Here is a 22,116-nt window from a genome sequence, read left to right as displayed (position 1 = left end):
ACGAGGAGAGCGAAAAAAATTAATCTCGCGTCTTACGGTGTATCGATCGTAAGAGTCTCGGAGAGAGAGAGAGACCTAAATTCCAACTGGTCCGGAAAATTGAAAAAGAATCCGCTCCAGTTAATTATCATCAGTCTCACGATCGATTCCAAGTAGAAGCGAGATCCTTCGACCGTGGGCGTAAAAGGAAACGCGACAGGCCAAGGACGAGGTTAAAACAACACTGTGGCGATTATTAAATTAAGAATAACGCGACGCCAGGCCTCACGCGAGAGCTTATTAAAAAGTTCGTGCCCTTTTCGCGATGGAAATCGCGAACGTGACGCGCTCGAGCGTGAGATCGCGCATGTTGGTAATTATTTACGGAGTCTTGGGTCCCCCTCTTAGCCAGCGCCGCGGCTTCATTAAGACACTAATTACCGGCTTGCATACGCGTGCATGTAAGAACTTGGATATACCACGTATATAGGTATATGTGGAAAGAGAGGGAGCAAGGAGTTCACTCGTACGACGGAACTTCCGACGTTGTAACCCTTTCTTGCCGAGTATAGCGATATGGCGGAAGCGTTCGCACGATTCAGACATCTATTTACAAGGTTGCACGTCTCGCTCACGTTGGTACACCTAACTCCGCTTCATTCTCCTAGTTAGGTTACTCCGCTCGTTAATATCACGTGGGGTTAACCCTTTCAGAGATCGTTCCTTAGATTTTCCTACGCACACAGCAAGTTAGAACCATGGAAAATAATTTTCACCGGCGTAATTGCAGTGAAAATTGTACACCTTGAAGGGTAACAGAATTTTTTCAACGCGACAAAATTAAAAATCTCTTCTTGTTCTCCAATTTTTTTTTCAGAGATATATTTCGTGGTTTCTTAGCGTGGGTAATTAGCAGTGCGATCGAGCGACAGACGCGACGTTGAGCGGAGAACGAGGCCACGTGGTGTTTCGTGCGAGAGGCTGCGTTTCCCACGCGTGGGGGATGACAGGGGTGTACACGGTCGGCCGATCAGTGGGTAGAGGGGTTGTTTAGAGCGAGCGAAAGAGAGGAAGACAGACGGTGCAAAAGGGAGAAGGAGAGGCGAGCAACGAGGAGGGGTGAAAAGCACGTGGTGGCTGGCGACGCGCGCCTCTCCAGCCACGGCTGGCTGTATATCTATCGAGCTTTCCACCCCCAGCATCCCCCCCACCCCCCACTTGTTGTGCTTTACCGTGTTGTGTTGCTATGTTGCCTTGTGTATCGAGAAAGTTCAACGCCGGTTCAGACGATGTTTCCCATCCAACATCGGCCACCCGTCAGAATCAACAGGCTACTCTCTCCAGCTTCTCTCTTATCTCCTCTCTTCTCGCCGCGAGGATCGAAGAACGAAACTTTTTCAACAAGATTAAAATTTCATGATACGTAGAACGCGGCAAGTCGAGGGAATAGAATTTTCATCGGGAAAAACTGCTCTCGACAAATCTCATTTCGAGATTTACCATCGTGGCCAACTTTCTTTTGATTACGTCGGGGACGTTGCTTCGGGAGATTCGATTTTTTCCCCTCCTCTCTCTTCGTTTTTTCCATTCCCTTTTTTTTCTCTCTTGTGGTTGAAGAAACTGTTGTATTATCGGCGAACGATTTCTCTTAAAGGATATTCTATTACATTTTGGGTGCAAGGGCGGTTTCGGCGTGCAAGTAAAAATGGAATTTTTTCTCATTCGCAAGATTGCACCGTGCAAAGATTGTTCAACGATGTTTGCTGATTTTCGACTAGGAAGTTCGTTCATTATCGAAAGGGTAACGCACAGGGATGCTGAGTTCTTCAAGGGGATGTATGATTATTGAACGGCCGTTCTCGGTCGAATTTTAAGGGCGGCAACCCTAAAGGGAATATTCCCGCTGCTCATTTCCTACCAATTGTTCCCAACTTTTAATTCCGCCATTCAAACCGGACCTACCTGATTTTCACAATTTTTCAATTTACATTTTACAGTCAACCATTCATTCTCTGCTTATTCTTCTGCCCTTCGTGATATTAAAAGAAGGAAAGCAGAAAAATAGCAAATATTTCCTCTTAGATCCAACTCGACGTCATCGCTTTAAATGATCTCTTCGCTAATTCATCGACACCCTGTACATCGCGTTATCACAGACTGAAACGAAGGAGAATTTTCAATCTATCCAAGAGGTGATTAGGCAACGACGAAGTAGCAATTTTTCTCGAGCCGCCCCTCACGAAAATGTAGTCCAACGTTTCCCGAGTGAATGGGAGATTTCAGGATACAAGCGACCAGCCCTGGAAAAGGGAACATCCCCCAGCCAGGATCTTTAACTCAGCGGTCCTTCAGGACTCTGGCCGGGCCACTTGGTATGCAAGAAGTACAGCCATTCATCTCCCGATCTCCGGCAAAGTCCCGACCTCCGGATATAAATTAGCTTTTGTTTAGCATTCAATGCAAGCTGCCTTTTCCACCGGCCATCTCCCCACCCATCACGCCTCCTCTCGAATCCACACAGTTTCAGAGACAGCCACCTGGTCGACACCACCCCAGCAATCGCGGTGCAATTAATGTAGCCACTGGAAACTGGTTCTCGGTCGAGCCAATTAAACATTCGCGATTGCTGTGAAAAGGAATCGCCTCGGCGATTAAACGGGAATTAAATTCTCCCGGCGGGTATTGCTATCGCGAATTCGACAGGGAACGTTCGACCGAACGAAAGAAACGTACAGATTTTTTTCAGAGATATATTTCGTGGTTTCTTAGCGTGGGTAATTAGCAGTGCGATCGAGCGACAGACGCGACGTTGAGCGGAGAACGAGGCCACGTGGTGTTTCGTGCGAGAGGCTGCGTTTCCCACGCGTGGGGGATGACAGGGGTGTACACGGTCGGCCGATCAGTGGGTAGAGGGGTTGTTTAGAGCGAGCGAAAGAGAGGAAGACAGACGGTGCAAAAGGGAGAAGGAGAGGCGAGCAACGAGGAGGGGTGAAAAGCACGTGGTGGCTGGCGACGCGCGCCTCTCCAGCCACGGCTGGCTGTATATCTATCGAGCTTTCCACCCCCAGCATCCCCCCCACCCCCCACTTGTTGTGCTTTACCGTGTTGTGTTGCTATGTTGCCTTGTGTATCGAGAAAGTTCAACGCCGGTTCAGACGATGTTTCCCATCCAACATCGGCCACCCGTCAGAATCAACAGGCTACTCTCTCCAGCTTCTCTCTTATCTCCTCTCTTCTCGCCGCGAGGATCGAAGAACGAAACTTTTTCAACAAGATTAAAATTTCATGATACGTAGAACGCGGCAAGTCGAGGGAATAGAATTTTCATCGGGAAAAACTGCTCTCGACAAATCTCATTTCGAGATTTACCATCGTGGCCAACTTTCTTTTGATTACGTCGGGGACGTTGCTTCGGGAGATTCGATTTTTTCCCCTCCTCTCTCTTCGTTTTTTCCATTCCCTTTTTTTTCTCTCTTGTGGTTGAAGAAACTGTTGTATTATCGGCGAACGATTTCTCTTAAAGGATATTCTATTACATTTTGGGTGCAAGGGCGGTTTCGGCGTGCAAGTAAAAATGGAATTTTTTCTCATTCGCAAGATTGCACCGTGCAAAGATTGTTCAACGATGTTTGCTGATTTTCGACTAGGAAGTTCGTTCATTATCGAAAGGGTAACGCACAGGGATGCTGAGTTCTTCAAGGGGATGTATGATTATTGAACGGCCGTTCTCGGTCGAATTTTAAGGGCGGCAACCCTAAAGGGAATATTCCCGCTGCTCATTTCCTACCAATTGTTCCCAACTTTTAATTCCGCCATTCAAACCGGACCTACCTGATTTTCACAATTTTTCAATTTACATTTTACAGTCAACCATTCATTCCTCTGCTTATTCTTCTGCTCTTCGTGATATTAAAAAAAAGAAAAGCAGAAAAATAGCAAATATTTCCTCTTAGATCCAACTCGACGTCATCGCTTTAAATGATCTCTTCGCTAATTCATCGACACCCTGTACATCGCGTTATCACAGACTGAAACGAAGGAGAATTTTCAATCTATCCAAGAGGTGATTAGGCAACGACGAAGTAGCAATTTTTCTCGAGCCGCCCCTCACGAAAATGTAGTCCAACGTTTCCCGAGTGAATGGGAGATTTCAGGATACAAGCGACCAGCCCTGGAAAAGGGAACATCCCCCAGCCAGGATCTTTAACTCAGCGGTCCTTCAGGACTCTGGCCGGGCCACTTGGTATGCAAGAAGTACAGCCATTCATCTCCCGATCTCCGGCAAAGTCCCGACCTCCGGATATAAATTAGCTTTTGTTTAGCATTCAATGCAAGCTGCCTTTTCCACCGGCCATCTCCCCACCCATCACGCCTCCTCTCGAATCCACACAGTTTCAGAGACAGCCACCTGGTCGACACCACCCCAGCAATCGCGGTGCAATTAATGTAGCCACTGGAAACTGGTTCTCGGTCGAGCCAATTAAACATTCGCGATTGCTGTGAAAAGGAATCGCCTCGGCGATTAAACGGGAATTAAATTCTCCCGGCGGGTATTGCTATCGCGAATTCGACAGGGAACGTTCGACCGAACGAAAGAAACGTACAGAGTAGGTATAATTTTTAATTCGACAGACAGATCGATCTTCCGGGGATTTCTCGGATGATCTACGGATTTTTCACGGTAAATGGTGGAAAGATCTTGGAAGATAAGCGAGGTCTAGCGTAGAGACGTTGAGAGTACGCGAGGTACATTGTCCGTCGACGAATCTAGGTGGTTTAATCTATCATTGCGGAGAAGGAACAACGGTCTAGAGTAGGACGAGGGGGTTGGCGGGGCGAAGGGGCGCGGTAACTACCGGGGAATAATTAATAAATGCGAGGTATGCATTAGTATGCGTGGCGTGGGATGAGTTCGTGCGCGGACCTAGAGTCGTGAAAGTCGAGCGAGCGGAGCTAGCGAGCGTGCTCGGGAGGAGAGGCGGGAAAGTCGCGAGGAATTATAAAATAATAAAGAGAGAGAATTACGTAATGCGAGGATCAGATGAGAATTAGAGAGGACAATGAAGACGGGGGTAAACCAGCGCCGTCTAACCTGGGGGTAGACCATCTAAGGAGGCGGAGAGTGGGAAACGGAGGTCGAGGACCAGACGTCTTAATGTCTGCATCGTCGGGGAACGCGGTCCTTGCGCATGACTATCTTTCCGCGAGCTCGCATCTCTCCGATAAGAAGCTCCACGATTCCGAGGATACACATCAGCTGTGGTATTCTCCGACGACTGTTGTCCACGATTTTATTCAATTCTCGCGTGAATGTCTGTGTAATTGAATCGAGATGTATTTATCTGCATCCCCTTTCTTATGGAGAAATAAACAGCAGTGAAAAGGCGGCAACAATACTTCCCAAGATCTCATCGATCGCGTAGAAATTACTATAAGAAATAATCGAACGAAACATGGACTACAACTGAGAAAGAAAATTCATAACGTAGTAAATCGCCATTGCATCTGCGTTAGATTACTCGTGTAATAAAAACGTGATTGCTGTTATTATATATGGTATACCGAATAAAAATTCTGTACACTCGAGCGTAGCTACGCGAAGGCTTCTCGAAAAGATCAAAGGAAGCGGCGAAAATTTTGGGAAATTCATTAAAGAAACAGCACCCCTGCGGGAGAATCACACGAAATTTATCGAACACGTAGGCGAGCGCGATCTCGTGCTACCCGCCGCTAATCGGACCGCCTAATTAGTAGTCAGACGCCGTGCACCCGGCAGCGACTTTGTAAATGGTAACAATGTTATGTAATTAGGTAAAAAGTTCTGTAATCAAGAAGTAGATCTTCAGGGTATCTCTCTCTTCCTCCCGCTCTCCGGCGTACCTCTCGTTCGTATTAAAATAGTCTCGCTAGGAAAGCGTGCGTTGCGCCTTGCATATCTTAAAACCCAGGGGTTGCCGAAGACGGGGGCTAAGATCCGCCACCACCTCCCACCCTCCTCATCCGGTTCTGATTTTTCTCGCGATTCATATTGCCCACGGACCAGAGAAAGAAACGTCGGATTATACGTCCGTGAGAAACCCGGCGTTTTTCATCCCTTCGCTTTTAAAGTTCACCGATATTTCCACGCTTCTCGCCGAAAGAAGGAGAGAGAGAGAAAAATGATTTTCTCCAACTTCGATTGTATCACACGTATACATAGAAATACACACACTTGACGGTTAGGCAAAGCGAAATTCACAAGGAGGCTAATCGCGTATAGTGATCAAGCCGCGATAAATCGTAGCGCCTTTAATTATTTCGCAAGAGAACTCGCGGGGCCAGTTTATTCTCGTTGGTTGTACGATGTTTAATGAAACGGTATCGAAGCGGCAAAGTACGTATAACGTTTTGCACGTGCACGATCGGCATTAGTCTTCCCCTCCCGATATCATCGTATATCGGTTAAGAATCATTCTGAAACGAAACCAGCCGAAACCGTTGACGTCAGTGTCTCCAATACTGTTTCACGTGGTGAAGCTCGATGATCTCATACAGCGTGAGTGTGTGTGCATCGGTATACATAACCAAGTGGTTAGAGCGTTTTTCGCGCGTGCACATTGTGGAATCACGCTGCGTTCACCCGACCACACGTGTGCGTTTGTCAACTTCTCGGAATACGTGTTCCTCGTAGCATGCATAATTTCCCTTGTACGGGCGACTTCTTTGCTCTTGGACGAATTATCGTCTGGACTTTTCCTTTATCGGGATACGCGTTCTCTACGATTAACATAGGTGAAAGCCTCGTGAGATTTTAGCGGTGGAAACAATTGTCCATGCAAATGAGAAAATAATTTTACGCTCGATTTCATTTTTCACATTGTTCCAAGAAAATTGTCAGCGAGGTGTGAAATTTTCGCTTATTCTTCAACCTTCGCTTTAAAGACTATAATTTTCGCAATTTTAAAAATGAAACCTTAGATCAGAGAGGCTCAATTTTAACCCTTTCATACCGAAATAATGTTTTTTAAAGAATTTGTCACTTGTTTAGCGATCGTCGCGTTTGTAGTGAATACTAAATTGAGATCAATTTCTATTCGAGCGCTCGAGTGGGACGTAACGAGACCCACTGGTCACGAAAGGGTTAAATTCCTCGTATCCCCAGATCCATCAACGAAGATTTCGCTGGCCTAAAACTGCGAAACGATGCAAAGGAAAGCTCTAAATTCTCAAAATACCATAAAAATTCAACAGACAGTCTAACTAAAAAAAAATGAATCAAGTCGACGAAGAAACGATAAAGATCCAAGTTTATTCGCGGATCGCGAGGGTTCCGGGAGTCAGCGAGATATAGTTGACAAGGTAATCGAAGTGTTAAAACGCGATACAGCCGGAGTTAAATTTCACAAACACTCGGTAGTGGAGTGTAAACGAAAGGAATCAGGGTTCATTCGATCCGTTCGACGGTTTAACGAAATCAAGTTATTTGAGAGGCAACGTTAGAAAGTAGAAATAGAGAATAAATTGCAGGTAAGGTTGATCGCGATGCACGGCCGATCTTAACCAGCCCATACGTTGCGTGCAACAACCATACGATATTGTTGAAGCTGTATTGGTGCACCGACACGTCGGCAACGAAACGATTTCAATAAACAAGCTTGACACACACGTACCTGCAAAGTGGCACGAATGGTTTTTTCCTAGAGTCGGCTACGTGCGTGGGCGGCATCGACTTTGCTTCCCTATCGCACGTAAAAGCCAAGATAAACGTTATTTATTTATTTTTTCTCCCCTCTCTTCGTACACGTGTGTATACACGTATTGCGTCGTTGTGCATAAGCATCGTTGAATGAAGACATTGTACGGCAATAAGGCGAACGACGATACGGTTTGCCATTCGATAAAATTGCAAATCCCACGGCAAGGATCGCTCGAACGCGGATATAGCGTTCAGAAAGTCGATGTAAATCGTTGGTAAAATACGATCGATCCCGGTTACGTTAACCATCTTGGAAATTGCGTGTTACGTTCGTTCCTCGTTGCTTCGTATCGCGTACAATTTAGATTGCACGTCACTCTCCGTTTATTTAACCTCACCAGCACGCGCATTACTTGCGTTACAATGCTCCAACGTTTACGTCACGCCCCGCTTTGATATTTGCCGAAATTAGAATACATCACGATCAATTGTAATCTCTAATTCGACCTCGATTAGCCACCCACATAGGGGATGTAAGGGAGATTAAAGCCGATCGTCGCTCAAATTCTTATCTCTCCTTAAAGCCTGTACCTTGTGAAGATCGCGGGTATTCGAAATTCACAGCGAAATTCGAGAAATTGCAAAATTGTTCTACTGAAAAATTCTCCAGCGTCGGGGATGCAAGATTCACAAAGAGACAAAGTCACAGAGGGACACACTCGAGCTTGGAACCCTTGACACCGATACCTCTATCAATCGCACAGCGTTCCGAAAGAAACGCGAAGCGGCACGAGGAGCGGGAGGCGGCGAACGTTCGAAAAAAGGAGGAATTCTCGCGAAGTTTTCCCTAAACCGTGGGACACGTTTCGCTCGTTAAGGGTCGTCGACGGATAAGTAACGACGGCGCCGGGCGTCGGCGAAGAGTGGTCCTGTTCTAAAGAGAGAAAAAAAGAGAGAGAGAGAGGGGGACAACACGCAGTACCGTAGCACGAGTAAGCAGAATGGGGTAGGTAGTTGGTACAGGCTGGAATTAAATAAAAATAAAACGCGAGATAATAACGTTAGCGAAGGAACCGAGAGCTCAAGACAAATAGCCGAGGGAAAACAAAGCGTATTATAAATACCGGGTGACAGGACGAGTTGGTGCGGGAGAGTGAGCTCGCGCGACCGAGTAAGAGGGTGGTTTTCAACGGGGGCCAGAAGAAGGAGAGTAGGATGAGGAGGTTCGGTGGAGAAGGAGTTTGGACGATGGTTGGCGACGACGTACAAGGCCTGTGTCGACTTCTACCAGAGTAAGAGAGAGTGAGAGAGGAAAATGGTCCGGAGGAAAGCAGCCAACGATGCCCCTCTAGCATTTTTGCTACCTGCGGACACAATGAGTGGCCGGATTTCTTTTTCCGCGGTCGTTACTCACCCTCCTGCAGAGGGATAGTATTCTTATCCAAGCCGGAATTACAAATTTCAGACACCGAGCCCTTGTGTCGGACAGGATTCTGACTGCGCGTTATATTCTTCGTCCAAAGTGGCTTTGCTTCGCGCGCGAGCACTCCTTTTACAATTTACTCTATGCACCACCTTCCCCTTTCTTTCTTCGTCGTTTATTATTTTTTTCTTCTTTCTCGCTTCGTTCGGATAAAGAGAATAGGGTAAATTTGTAGTAGGATGTATCATGGTTCACTTACACTGGGACGAGCGTGGCCGCGCGGATTCAGCTGCCAAGGAACCGTCGATGGCTGGAACTGCTCCTTTCCCCAGGAACCGTTGTCGAACGGATTCTCACCGATGTGTCCCTGAAAGTTCCATCTTACGGTTAGTGTTACGGTCGTTGGCTGAAATTGCCGCAGACACTCCATTATCTCAGGCACACAGACACGCGTTACTGTAGTTAACCCTTTTGCTCCCGATGTAAGACACTCGTGCATTGTTAAAAATATTCTACAGCAGAAGAAACGGAAACACTTCTAGTCGACGCATTCTTCCAGATATTTAGACACAATTTTCATCAATTTTCGCATAACTAAACGAGCTGTACCAGTCGTGGGACCGACATGGTTGACAAAAATCGTTCGAGAAAAGGCTCGTCAAAACTGTAAAATTTGCTGCAAGTAGAACGAATCTCTCCATCCCTCTCTCGGATCGGAAAGACTAATTCCAAGAAGATTCCATCGAGGCAAAAATCATGCAAATTTAGAAACAACTTCACGGAAGATAATCGACTTCTTTTTCCTCGATAACAACGAAGAGTTGTACCTTGTCCGCGGTTAGTATCGCGAGAAAATATTTATTCCTCCGCGAGCACCGCGAAGAAAACGAGACATCGATCTTTCCACGAGAGTTCACACAGTTCGAAAAGTTTTTTCGATGCTCCTTCACGCGACGGTGGCTGGCTTATTTTTGCAATATATTCGCGAGCCACCCTTCTCGACTTTGCACCCCGTAAGCCTTATTTTTCTTTTAACTTTATTTCTAACCTAGAATCCCGCGACGGCGAGAGGTGGCACGCGCATAAATCAGCCGGTATAATGAGAACACTTCGTCTTCGGCCGGCTCGCCCTCTCGCTCGCAGACGCATCCCTTACGGGCCGGCTATTATATCATTCTTTACTTCGTGCCGTGGATTTCTGCCCGCCGCGATTATATTAATATTCGCTCGCGAGACTCCGTCTCGTTTCCTCTTCTTCTCTTCCGACACGTCTATTCGTTGATAAAGACATCAGATCGCCCAATCATTCGCAGATCGATCCCTCGATACTTGTTTAAAATCCCCCAAGTGACCACTCAAGTGTTAAAAAGTTCTAAGTTCTTTCCCGAATATTTGTATAAATTTAAAGACTGATTTTTATTTCTGCCTAAAAAAAATCTCTAATAATTCCAGACAAATTTCACAATTTTTTCGTGGAATGTCGAGCGTTGACAACTTGTAAATTACAAGAGACTGCTTGCATTCAAATATAAATGTTTCTATTGAGAGACATGAACAGCGGAAATGATTCTGACTCACACGTGAATCAGCTGACAGTTGACGTATAAAGCCGAGTTTCTTTAGCTGCTGTACTTTTCCGGATTCGCAGAAATCTCGGTACTAGCTTATGAAATTACCGTTTATCGAATTTACGTCAGTCTTTTCTAGACTCTTTCGGATGCTTCGCGAATAAATTGACATTCTTATCGTGGAAATTTAGCGAATCGTATTTCACGGGATTTTTATTTTCATTTGAAATTGAAATTTTAGTCCAGAATTACTCTGCAATTACTCTCGATAACGTTTATATCGAAATTTCGCCGAGAATAATCGGCAGACAGGGAAGAATCAAAGAGAATATTACCGTGGAAAGGTTGAATTTCGAAAGACTGTTTAGTTATCACGCAGAAAAAAAAAAACCCACGAGACAGAGAGACCTGTCGAACACATGTGTGATCAGCTGGGAAAGTTGGCCGAGCACGCGATAATGCAGCTGTACCGATTTAATCGAATTACACAGTCCCGGTATAATTAGCCGAATTTCTATTTCTCACGCCCGAGATTGCGCAACAATTTCGATACTTACCGGAGGTACGATGCACGATACATATCTCTCTCGAGGCGTAGGCAAGAAACAGTAAAAGAGTGATCCGTGCCCGGTGACCAAATTAGAGAGAATCGCGGAGTTCGACGAGTTTAGAACGGAGCTAGCCATCGACCGTAAATAGAAATACGACTATAATGTCGTTTACGCGGAAGAATGGTTCGTGATCGAGCTGGCAATTAACTCGGTTGATTCACTAAAATTCCTGTGTAATCATAGATAGAAGAGAAAAGGAACTTGAACGCGACTGATCGTGAGATCGTTGTAATCGTCTTATTATCGTGAAAGGACATATACTGAAGATCAAGCATGGTAGTATTCGTTAATTAGTAATTAATATATATATATTACAAATATAAATATTTTTTTTCCAACGTAGGCGGTCACCCATCTTAACATTAGCCACGAGGAATGCAGCTTGACTTGGAAAGCTACCGAAAAGTCACCCTACCCACTTCCTATTTCTCCCTCGATAAAAAAAACTGCATTCTTATATTATTTGAAGTTAGAACAACTGTAGTAAATGTACAACAGTCACTCGACATAAAATAATCACTTCCAAGAGAAAAAGTTAAAAACAAAAACGCTGTTGTTTAAATCGCTCGGTAGCCCTCGACCCTCGTTTCGCGACTCTCCAAAAACCGTGTCTCCTCTGCCCAAACTGACGCCTCTCGGTTTTAACCACGACGACAGTTGCGAGAGACATTACCGTACGTCGATGGCACAGAGCCGAAGAATTTTCTCACGAGCAGCTAGGCCGAATCGTGTAACGCATAACGATCGATAAGCTCGTTTCGCCGCTTTATAACATCGGCGAGGAGAACGTGTCTCGTTGTGTACCGCCGGCCGAGTACAAGGCAGAAATAAACAGTGGCCGCGGAAAATAATGAACCGGATAGCATATATAAATACGCGCCAGCTATTGAGGTACATTGTGCGCTTCATTTGCATGAGGCGACCGCGTTCTCAACGCGCAGCTGGACACACACGCGACAAAAGAAACGCGCAAACAAAACACGCAACGCGGCTACGACGACGACGACGATGGTGCAGAACGCGCCACGCATCGTCCTCGTGAAATTGTTCCTAACCGACCTCTCTCTATACATACAGTCACATCCAACCACCAAACAAACAAAAGTTCCAACTCTCTTTTAAACAACAGACCAGAGACCACCACACCGTACCGTGTTGTTCATCTTCGTTTCGTGTCCCATATACCTCGTTTACACCGTGCCCGATGTAATTCGCCTGAGAGGGGAGCCACCGAGACGAGAATTTGTTACCGCGTGGACAAGCGAGTGGATTAACGAGCCACGAGCGTGCGGGACGCGCATAACTTTCGCGATTTCGACGATGCATCGATAACAGTGCGCACGTTCACCAGATCAAGCGATAGATTCGAGATTATAACAGTCTGATTCGATGGACGTCTCTCGATGATGGACAGGTGTCTCGAATGAAAGCGAAATTATTCAAGGACCAACCCCCTAGCTTGGCGAATATAGGTTACAACGTTTCGGACGAAATGAAACTTTTACGTCTAACGTCGAAAATCCTAAGGCGAGAAGCAAGCAGAGGTGACTTGTGGACAGCGAGGAATGTAGCCAGCGAAGATTATCGAGTGCGAGAGGGAAACTCGTCGCGGGTGGTGAGAGCGTAAAAAGGGCATAAAATTAGTATACAAGGCGGCAATAAAAACGATGATCGACGAAGATTACCCAGGGAGTTCCTCGTAAGACACTCTCCGGCGAAATGAAACGTTTTATCGGTCGCTCGTGTCTCTAGCAGTGGGGTGACGAGGAAAGAAGAAGAAGAAGGTGGTGTGAGAACACGAGGAACACAGTCGAGCCTAGTCTGATTGTAATCATATTTTCCAGTGGGGGAGACGGATTTATGCAACGCAACGCCGCGTCGTCTCTGTACATAAAACGCATTTAAAATTCTCCAGGCAGCCGGGGAAAGGTGGGCGGGCTGCTCCTGTGTCTCTTGTCGATAGGACAGAGAGGAGGAAAAGGGGTGGTTAGGGTGGTTCGAGCGCCGCGGGGGTTGTAATTGGCAATATCTATCGAATTTTACAATAAATCTCACCGAGCCCCGAAGGAGAGCCAGCGGGGGTGGGGCGTAGCAATAAAACACCGGGTAGTATCGCGAGGGGCTGCCACACCGTGCACTTAACGACTTATCTTATCTTGGAATTAGGTCGCGGTTAGAACTCCTTTAATCCGGCTACCAGCACGAATGCCAACGGTTATCCGCTGCTAATTATAACCCTAAAATTCACGCTGACGAATGATTAATCGTGCCTGCATTCTGTTTGTTGCATCGACTCTCGGCTGGTAACACTGTTCGTCAACCCCTCGCCCTACGATTCATCATACTTCCCGGCTATTCCAATTGCTTAATCTCGCTGCAAGTCTCCACGAATCCCTTCACTTGTGATTTTTTTCTGGTGACTGTGCGTTACTTATATTTGCTAATCTCCAGTTTTATAAATTGAAAATTAATTTCGGTTACTATACTATTTTTAAAATCTTCGCTAAGAGTCTGGCTCGTTACGAGATAAAGTGTTAAACTTATTTTATAGAGATAAGAATAGGGAGATGCGCAATCACCACAAGTATTTTCAAGAATTTTCCAATATTTTCGATCATAACTAACGGAAAAGTTGTTTTCTTTTTTCAAGTTTCGTAGAAAAGTATTCTTTGATAAAAATTCACTGATAGTTATAGCACATTATCTTTCGGAAATACGCCTCCGATGATTAGAGTCACGAACGGCTAGACCTTGGAAAAGCAGGCGTTAATATTTACTCTGATTCGTGCCCGCGTACGATCCATTGAAGTGATGCAGTCACTGTCGTAATTACTGTTGACTTCATGCTTTAGAAAGCGACATTCCCTGAACAGAGATAATACAATCTTTTTCCACGAACGTTGTCGTCTACATTAGCAACCCGTAATCTTACCAAAGTCTGCAGGAAAATACAATCTTACACACTTTTATCCTCCCTCTCTCTCTCTCTTTCTCTGTGTCACAAAGAGCTTACGAACATTCGTAATCTCGTTAAACAGCGACGCGTTGAAATCCGTTCGAACTACGAGATCGACGAGACGGTGGTGTACAGGAGAGAGCGTATACATAGATGAAAGAGCGAAGAAATTTTCAAACACACCACGGTATTTGTGGCCCCGTCAATTTTTATTCTCGGCCGTTAAGTCGTTGTAACGCCAGCAAATAGACGCGAGGCTCGAAGCACAAGCGGCCGAGCAAACGAGTTACGGCCGTGGGGCCTCTAAAAATAAATATGTTGTTTATTCACAAGTAAACCGGATGCCGTTGTTTGCTTTGGAGCAAATTGTTTTGTTAAGTTTTGCCGTGCGAGAGGAGAGCGCGCCTCTGCAGCGTATGGGTACTGGTGTCCTTGCAGAGATGAAGACAGGCCTGGCTAGTATACATATATGCGTGTGCCACACTAGAACGAAACGGTTTACCAGGAGGCCGGAGGAACAAGAAAGAGTAAAAAGGAAGAGAAAGAAAATACACGTCAAGTCAACCATCCTCTACACACTCTGTCCCGCTCGCTTTTTCCGGCATGTTTTGCTCCTCTCCTCTGTAGCTTAGATGCCTCCAGCTGTACGCAGATTCCGACGCTAATAACCCCTTTTCCGTGGAAACGAGAAGCCAACTAAACAACTCGGGGGATCGTTTTCACATCGGCGATATCCAACTGGGGGGAAAAATACAATTGCAAATGCTCAATCTCGAGGCAACTGGTGTATTACCAAGAGCTGCAACAGGCGAGACTGTTCATCATCCGACGTGCGACTGTATCAAAACAGAGCATAAATTACAAGATTGTAACAAAGAAGACAGACCAACTGCACTGTTTCCAAATGGACGAGAATAAAACAGCTGTAGAAAGAGCCAAGTGTTTAGCGAACGAAATCAAAGAAACAACTTTGCACTCGTGTTGCACACCTCTCTCTTCTGTGTGGCAGCAGCAGTACAGAGAGGATCGTTTCAACCGAAAATGAAGCGGTAAAATTGTACAAAGGCTATCAACGCAGAGGCCGGTTACGCGAGCCGCGTTCTCAAGACCAGAAAAACACGAACACGAGAGAGGGCCGTGAGAAAATGAGGGAAAGGGGGAAAAAGGGAGAGGGTGACGGTGAAGAGGAGGAGCCGGAGGAAGAGGTAGAGAGTAAAATGCTGCTTGGAAGAGTCGAGAACAACGGGTTGGCTTCGTCTACCAGGCCGGGCTAATTACAAAACACAATTAAAATGGTATCACGAAAACGCGCTAAGTAATATCGTTTCAACAGCGAGTCGAGTTTAACCGGACACCCGGTACAGATTAATGCTCTTTAATAAACAGACCTTACCCTTGCTGTACAACCGCTATTCTTCTCGTCCACTTCTCGCTTCCTTTCTTTCTCCTCTTTTTTCTCTTCCTTTATTCCTCTTTTTGCAACGTTTACCATTGCGAAAGTGGGAAACAAAAGGAGGGAAAAATTCCGCTCTCGCGAATGCATTTTCGTCGCTTTCTAGCCGCGAGCTCAGAGTATCGTGATTTAAGCTACGTACATAGCCGCGAGCTTATCTAAGTTTCCTTCGCTACTTTGCGCACAGTGGCGTAACCAAATTCGGCGCGGCGCAAGTGCCCCGCGAAGATATTCTTCTTGGAGGAAGGAAAAAGTTTGATTGGAACAGGAATTAACGGTGGCTGTTGGTGCGTGTATAAACGTTATTCTTCTCTGCACGAGTTCCCGGGACGCTGTGCTTACTTTCACTATTATAACGGGTCCATTATGCAGGATTATTTACGGCGTGCCGATTACGATCGATACTTGGAATCACCGATTGGGTTAATAATGAATTTATGCAAACCACGTAGGAATTCAACATTTATAGTCGGGGCCACGATATAGCGAGGTCGTAAAATCGGTCAGACGTCAAAGTAAACATGTTTTAGCTGCCGGGACCCGAAAATTGACAGAGATACGAGCAGATAAGTACTTGAAACCATTGTCAGGACCGTACGAAGAATTCTTGTATCCAGCGAAAGTCAACTGATTCTAATATATTTACTGAAAACTGCATGCAGCTAGGACAAATTAGGGTTTCTCCCTCTGGGGGAAGCCGCTTTTGGAAGTACGGTTACAGGTAAAGGTCTTACTGATGTCTTTAGCATCTTAGATTATCTACTCGTGTTATATACAGATAGAAAGTGCAAAAAGATTGTGTAGCTTTAATTTTCCATTTGTAAATGAAATACCATTTTCTACTTGAAGTACCAAATCATATGCTACCATTCGTTTATTGTTGGAACCCTCAAACAGACTGCAACACACGGCCTTGAGTGCCGCAACATCAATCGATGCCGATTCTTCAGAGTTTAATTTACGACCTCGCTATATCGCGGCCCCAACGTCCGCTATTTTTCTTCTAATTTCATTCGAATATTTCGCACACCTATTCCAGTTAACGTGTTGTCAGCTCCTCCTCGAGAGTATAGAAATAAGTGAGATATGCGCGTCAAACTTTGAACAAGAGGAAAACGAAGAAAGAAAGAAAAGAAAAAGAAAAATACGAAGAAATACCGTCGACCAAGGTTTCTCGCCATTAGTCAGGCTAAAATTATTTGTGATCGTTCGCCTGTTCGCTTGCTGACAAACACTTTTTCCCAATTTCGAACTCGACCGTTGTCGTCATCGCGAGACACTTGATCAAACACCACTTGACGCATATAAATAACATCATCACGTAAACAACACGTGTACCCGATATAACGAGTGTGTCGAACTTGCCAAGTTATCTGAAAAAAAAAGAAGAAATGAAAAAAAGAAGCAGAGAGAAACGATTGAGAAAAATTCGAGACATTCGAGACCGGGATGAAATTTCCAGAAACTCCCTCGAGATGAAGAAACAACACGGTGGAAAAACGTGTGGCACGGGACAAAGCGTGATTCCTTAATGGAAAAACCATGAATGCTTCACAGAGTGGTCTCATCTGTCAGCTGATTCTAAGAAACTGTGAACCTGACCAGTTCTCGAGGGGGCAACAGCTTCTTCCAAGGCCGTATACACACTCTGCCGTGAACACCACTGACTTGCCGGTGTCGTAACGGGGTCCGATGACGAAAACTGATCTCTTACTCTCCACGGTTCCAAATTTCCACCAGACGCCTCGCTAAACGCGACACGGGGGCACGCACACGTCCATTATGGACCATCCACCTCGTGTACTTCTCACAAATAGAGAAAAAGAGAAACGAGCGAGCGAGCGAGAGAGGGAGAGAAAGGGAGAGAATTACAAGGTAATTACCAGACGACTTTTTTCCACCAGCTTCACAAGCGGGTATGCAAATTTGTATAATTCGTCGTACGACGATACGTTATTTAGGCTGACCTAAATGCTGAATAGCGAAAAGGGGCCAGGCGACAGAGTAGAGTTTAGTGAATAACCCCTTCCTACAGTAGGTAGTCCGGTAATCTCGCAGCTAATCTTGATTTAATCCTTGACACAAGCGCTTAAACGTTCCACGACTAGAATTAAATAGCACTATTTAACACGGTTCCACAGGACGGATTTACGCGGCTGCGCCGTTAAATCCTTTCGCTGGCCCAGACATCGTGAAAAATATTGAAATTAGAGGGGAAAAAGGAGGGGAGGAACGAGTTGTTCCTGTTAGTAATCAGCTTGCACAGAAATCCGGTTGAATTCTTTTTTTTTTTTCTTAATGTTTTTCAAGTGTTTAAAAATTCTACGTTTTAATGGTTTGCTTTGTTTTTTCTTTAGACGGGTAAGTTGAGACGCTGTATTTAATTTTTTTTATCACATCGTGTACGGAAACTTTGTCTTTCGTTATATGTATATAGCGGGGAAAGATGGTAGACCACGTTGGATATACAACCGGGGACTGTAAACGCGGGCTATATGTAAATACACCGTGATACATTGGATACTCGCTTATAAACACCCCATTTTTATTCGGGCAACGTTTCGCCACCCCGCGACCAGCCTCTTCCGAGCCCATTCACCCTCTTGGTACTTAGATGGCACCTCTACTTCGCTAGAACAACGAGCCGGCGACCTATTATTTCTGCGTTTTTCCATGGCGTCACGTGTGTGACTATGGTGTCTTGAAAAATTCCTATGGAAAATGTTTTGCATATTTCTGATCGAATCTTAACCCTTTACCTTACGATTTTCTTAAGCGGACTATGTGTACAGTGAAAATAAATGAATCGAGACTTTTCTTAACCCTTTACCTCACGATTTCTTTACGTGAAATTTTGAAGAAAGTGTGAAATATTTTTAAAGGAAAAATCGAAGAGATAGAATTATCGATCAACGACGAGTTTACAGGAAATTCAACGAGCTGGTTCGTTTAAGGGAATTTCTGTTTGATCGAGCATCCCTTCGATGAAAAGGGTCCCCGTGATTTGCCTGATTTTTTCACACGACCGCCTCTCAATCTCACGCTAAATCCCCAGGAGGACGGTGTTATATACTCGGAAGAAATATTTCATTTGGAAAACTGGACGAGAGTCGAGTAAATAAATTCGCCAAGTCGGAAATTCTGAAATATGAAAGTGGTAGTAACGGTTAGAAGTATCTCGGAAGAATATTCTATTTGGTTTTATGTTGTTCCACCCTACATCAGAGGAGGTTCAATACCCTTGGATTTTGATATTCAAGAAGAATTCGACGGTGTACAATTGAATTTTCGATCTGGTTTACAACCCTGAAACGTTCCAGGCGTTCTCTGATTGCCATTGATTCGACCACAGAATTTTCTCGCACGAATAATATTCGCGTGGGTCATCAGACCTCTTCAAACATGACAAAAAGAAACATCCACTAGACGGTGAAAATTTTCTGTAATTTTACTGGAAGATAGACAACACGCGATACCGGGTAAGAGTTCATTTCTTCGAATTAAAATGCTCGAGATGTCGAGTATTTGTAAGAACGCGGAATAGGTTCGTTAAGCACCGTGCATTATGTTGCATGTTTACTGTTTGCGATGCCGCAACGTTCTCAGGATTCCACGGTGAAATAACTGAAGATAGAGGAGATTCAGCGCTGTAGATATTCCCGTAATTCCTGCCGCGCCCTCTGCGATTCGACGATTCCAAAAATTTGTAATACAGTTACACGCGAGGATTTCGCGTTTGTTTCTCGCGAATTTCCAAGTGTCCTCTCGCAAAATTTCTAAATATTTCAATTTGAACTTTGGTTCGGAATTAGAAACGGCCCGAATAACGAGGAAAGTGGCGGCCCGGAAGATTTTCCAAGAAGCGGCAGACGTTTCGACTAGCAATAAGATTAATCGTGATCGTCGCACAAATCATTATGATCTATCCTATGGGAAAATTCCTACGACACGGCCTGGTCGAGGTCACGTAGCCAGCGTATATAACGAAACGGGGCGAACGCACCGAGTATAACCCAGGGAAACTGTGTATCTCCGTAGCAAAGTCGACGTAAAAATAATGGCGACGGGGCTTACGCGATTATTTATTATTTCATATACAGGGCCGAGTCGATAACGGGGCACGACGTTGCATTAGCATTTTTTTGTTGTTTAAAAATGAAATATACGGCCTGTTGTCGGCGAGAGACCAGGCTCGGCCTAAAGTCGTCTCGCTCGAGGGGGCCTCCTGATCTCCAAATAAGTGGCTATACGCGCTCCAGAATACTAAGTCATGCGCGGAAAAACTCTCTCCCTGTCTCGACTCCTTGCGAGCCAATAGGCCGCGAAAGTATCGCGATCCCTCGAGAAACTTTTGCCAAAGTGTCGGTCACTTTGATAGAAAAGAGACGCGTGACGGAAGAGTTCGAAAATTATCCTCGACAAAATTTGCATTTCAATTCGAAATTGTTTATATTGCAAAATCTAATCGAACACCTCGACACGTATAATTCCCATCGTTTCTTTGCGAAAAAAGAAAGAAAGAAAGAAAGAAAAGAAAAGAAACAGATAAATTACAATGGTTCGGCGAAAAGGCAAAGAGCGAGGTAAGGAGAGCGGGTCCTTTTGAGAAAGGCGACGGCGTTCGGTCGGTAGCACGAACGGTGTTATTATTTGGAGATCAGACCGAGGCGAATATCTAATTGTAGTAACGACCGCGATACGTACCCGCGCCATCTGGCATGCTGCTTTCTCGCGCCGAATTGAAACTGTCTCTGGCTTGAACGCGCCTGTATCATTGCCCGGCAGACAAAAGCTCTCCGACTACGTCTTCCGTGGGCCGGGGTAAAATCTGTGAGGTACACAACCGCTTTCGTCGCTCCTAAACTGTACCAATTACAAACACTGGCGGCTTCTCCATCCCCGATGTTAACTAAACACTAAATACTAACGACACACATCCACACCGTCACCGCCAAACGGCGGGCTACCTACGGATGCTGGCCTGCTGTTCCTGCTTCTGTTCTCTACATCCCTCTATCCTACTCTCTTTCTCTCTCTGTCTCTTTCTCTTCTCCGTATACAACCAGGCAACATTTAGCGGAATGAATGTGTACTCTGGCTTGCATCGCGAGCTGTTGATTACTCGTTACTGCACTTTGCTACGCTCCGACCGACCACGATTCACCGAAGATATACTCGTACGTGCTGCTACGGAATTCATTAACCCCTTCGACGATACAAACGTACACGCCACGCTCGTTACTCTGTGCGTGAGAGGTCCTGCAAACCGTGCCGATGCGTTTCCGATTTTCTTCCGTCGAAACGATGCTTACGAACCGGTAACACAGCTATCCTAATTGGCTCCTCTGCTCGTTTAATTCGTCTTTAATCCCTTGTCCCCTCAACTCTTTCGCGATTACGTCAGATTTTGATAGGTACAGTATTTTCTCCGATCCCTTCAAAATTGAGCGAAATGGATATCGATTCTTTCGAGAACTACAGGCACACGCGAAAGTTTCAAATCCTCCATTGGAAAATTCGGTACAAAGGATGAAATAAATTACGGAGGATTAACCCTCCTACCCTTGGAAAAAACGACGTCGAAATAGCGAATTGTACTCGGTCCGAATCGAGTATTTACATTCGGCTCGGTCGGATTTGAGAATCGACTCATCGGTGGCTGCCTCGAATCCTCTAATTAAATCGACCAGGCAACGAACCGTCCCACGGAACCCGGTCAGTCTATTTCGAAAGGCGCGTTAATTAATTTTCAAGCTGATGTTTACCCGCGACGCGAGGCTACCCGGGCAAGAAACGGAGTTCCTCGGAAGGAACTCCAGGCGAAACACGTTAGCGGCGAGCAGTGAATTGCAAGATTCCGTGTTTATTGCATTTAACGGATGGCATTGGCCGTCCGCATGCAACTGAGGGTTATACTAAGCGGTTACGTGTATACCGATAGGCCGTATAGCGGTATACGTAAGTACGTACACTTGCTTCCAAAAATACGCCCGACGTCTGTTGGAAGAAACGTCACGCGAATGAAATTGTCGGGCTTGTTTAAGAAAACTCTGATGGACGGGGTTAGATAACGCTCAGCTCGAAATAAACCTAATGTTTCCTGATTTTTCCACTATTATCCTCGCAGTTTTCTCCCTTCCGAAACCCTGACCATTCTTATCGTAACAATTCATCGTTACAGCTAAGTAATACCTTCAGAAATCAATGTGAATCAATTTAACCCTTTCGTCGGTAACATTCGTGACATAGATTACAGAGAAGGTAAAATATAGGCAACTTGTAGCGGTAATAAAGTTTAATTTATAACACAAAGGGTAGTATGAAATAAATTATCCACAGTTTTTCTACTCTTCTTTTTAGATTGATAAGGAAAAGGGTTGAAAAGCGAAGAGCTAAATACGATCGCGATTCTTATATTCCCGATGGAATTCCGAGACGAGGGAAGGACAGG

General features: G+C 45.2%; 1 protein-coding gene across 4 annotated transcripts in view; it reads right to left on the bottom strand.

The window, feature by feature from the left end:
• Window positions 1-22,116, bottom strand: part of LOC108571438 (forkhead box protein P1) — a 218,456-nt gene that overhangs the window by 104,181 nt on the left and 92,159 nt on the right. For all 4 annotated transcript variants that reach the window (XM_017933482.1, XM_017933481.1, XM_017933483.1 and 1 more), the window contains exon 2: window positions 9,337-9,444. In XM_017933482.1, the coding sequence (XP_017788971.1) occupies window positions 9,337-9,444 (108 nt within the window). The remainder of the gene's footprint in view (window positions 1-9,336; window positions 9,445-22,116) is intronic.

This window comes from Habropoda laboriosa, unplaced genomic scaffold, assembly GCF_001263275.1.
Source record: "Habropoda laboriosa isolate 0110345459 unplaced genomic scaffold, ASM126327v1 scaffold57, whole genome shotgun sequence".
NCBI classification, from domain to species: domain Eukaryota; kingdom Metazoa; phylum Arthropoda; class Insecta; order Hymenoptera; family Apidae; genus Habropoda; species Habropoda laboriosa.
The sequence above is the reverse complement of the archived record's forward strand: the minus strand, read 5'-3'. Positions and strand labels throughout refer to the sequence as shown.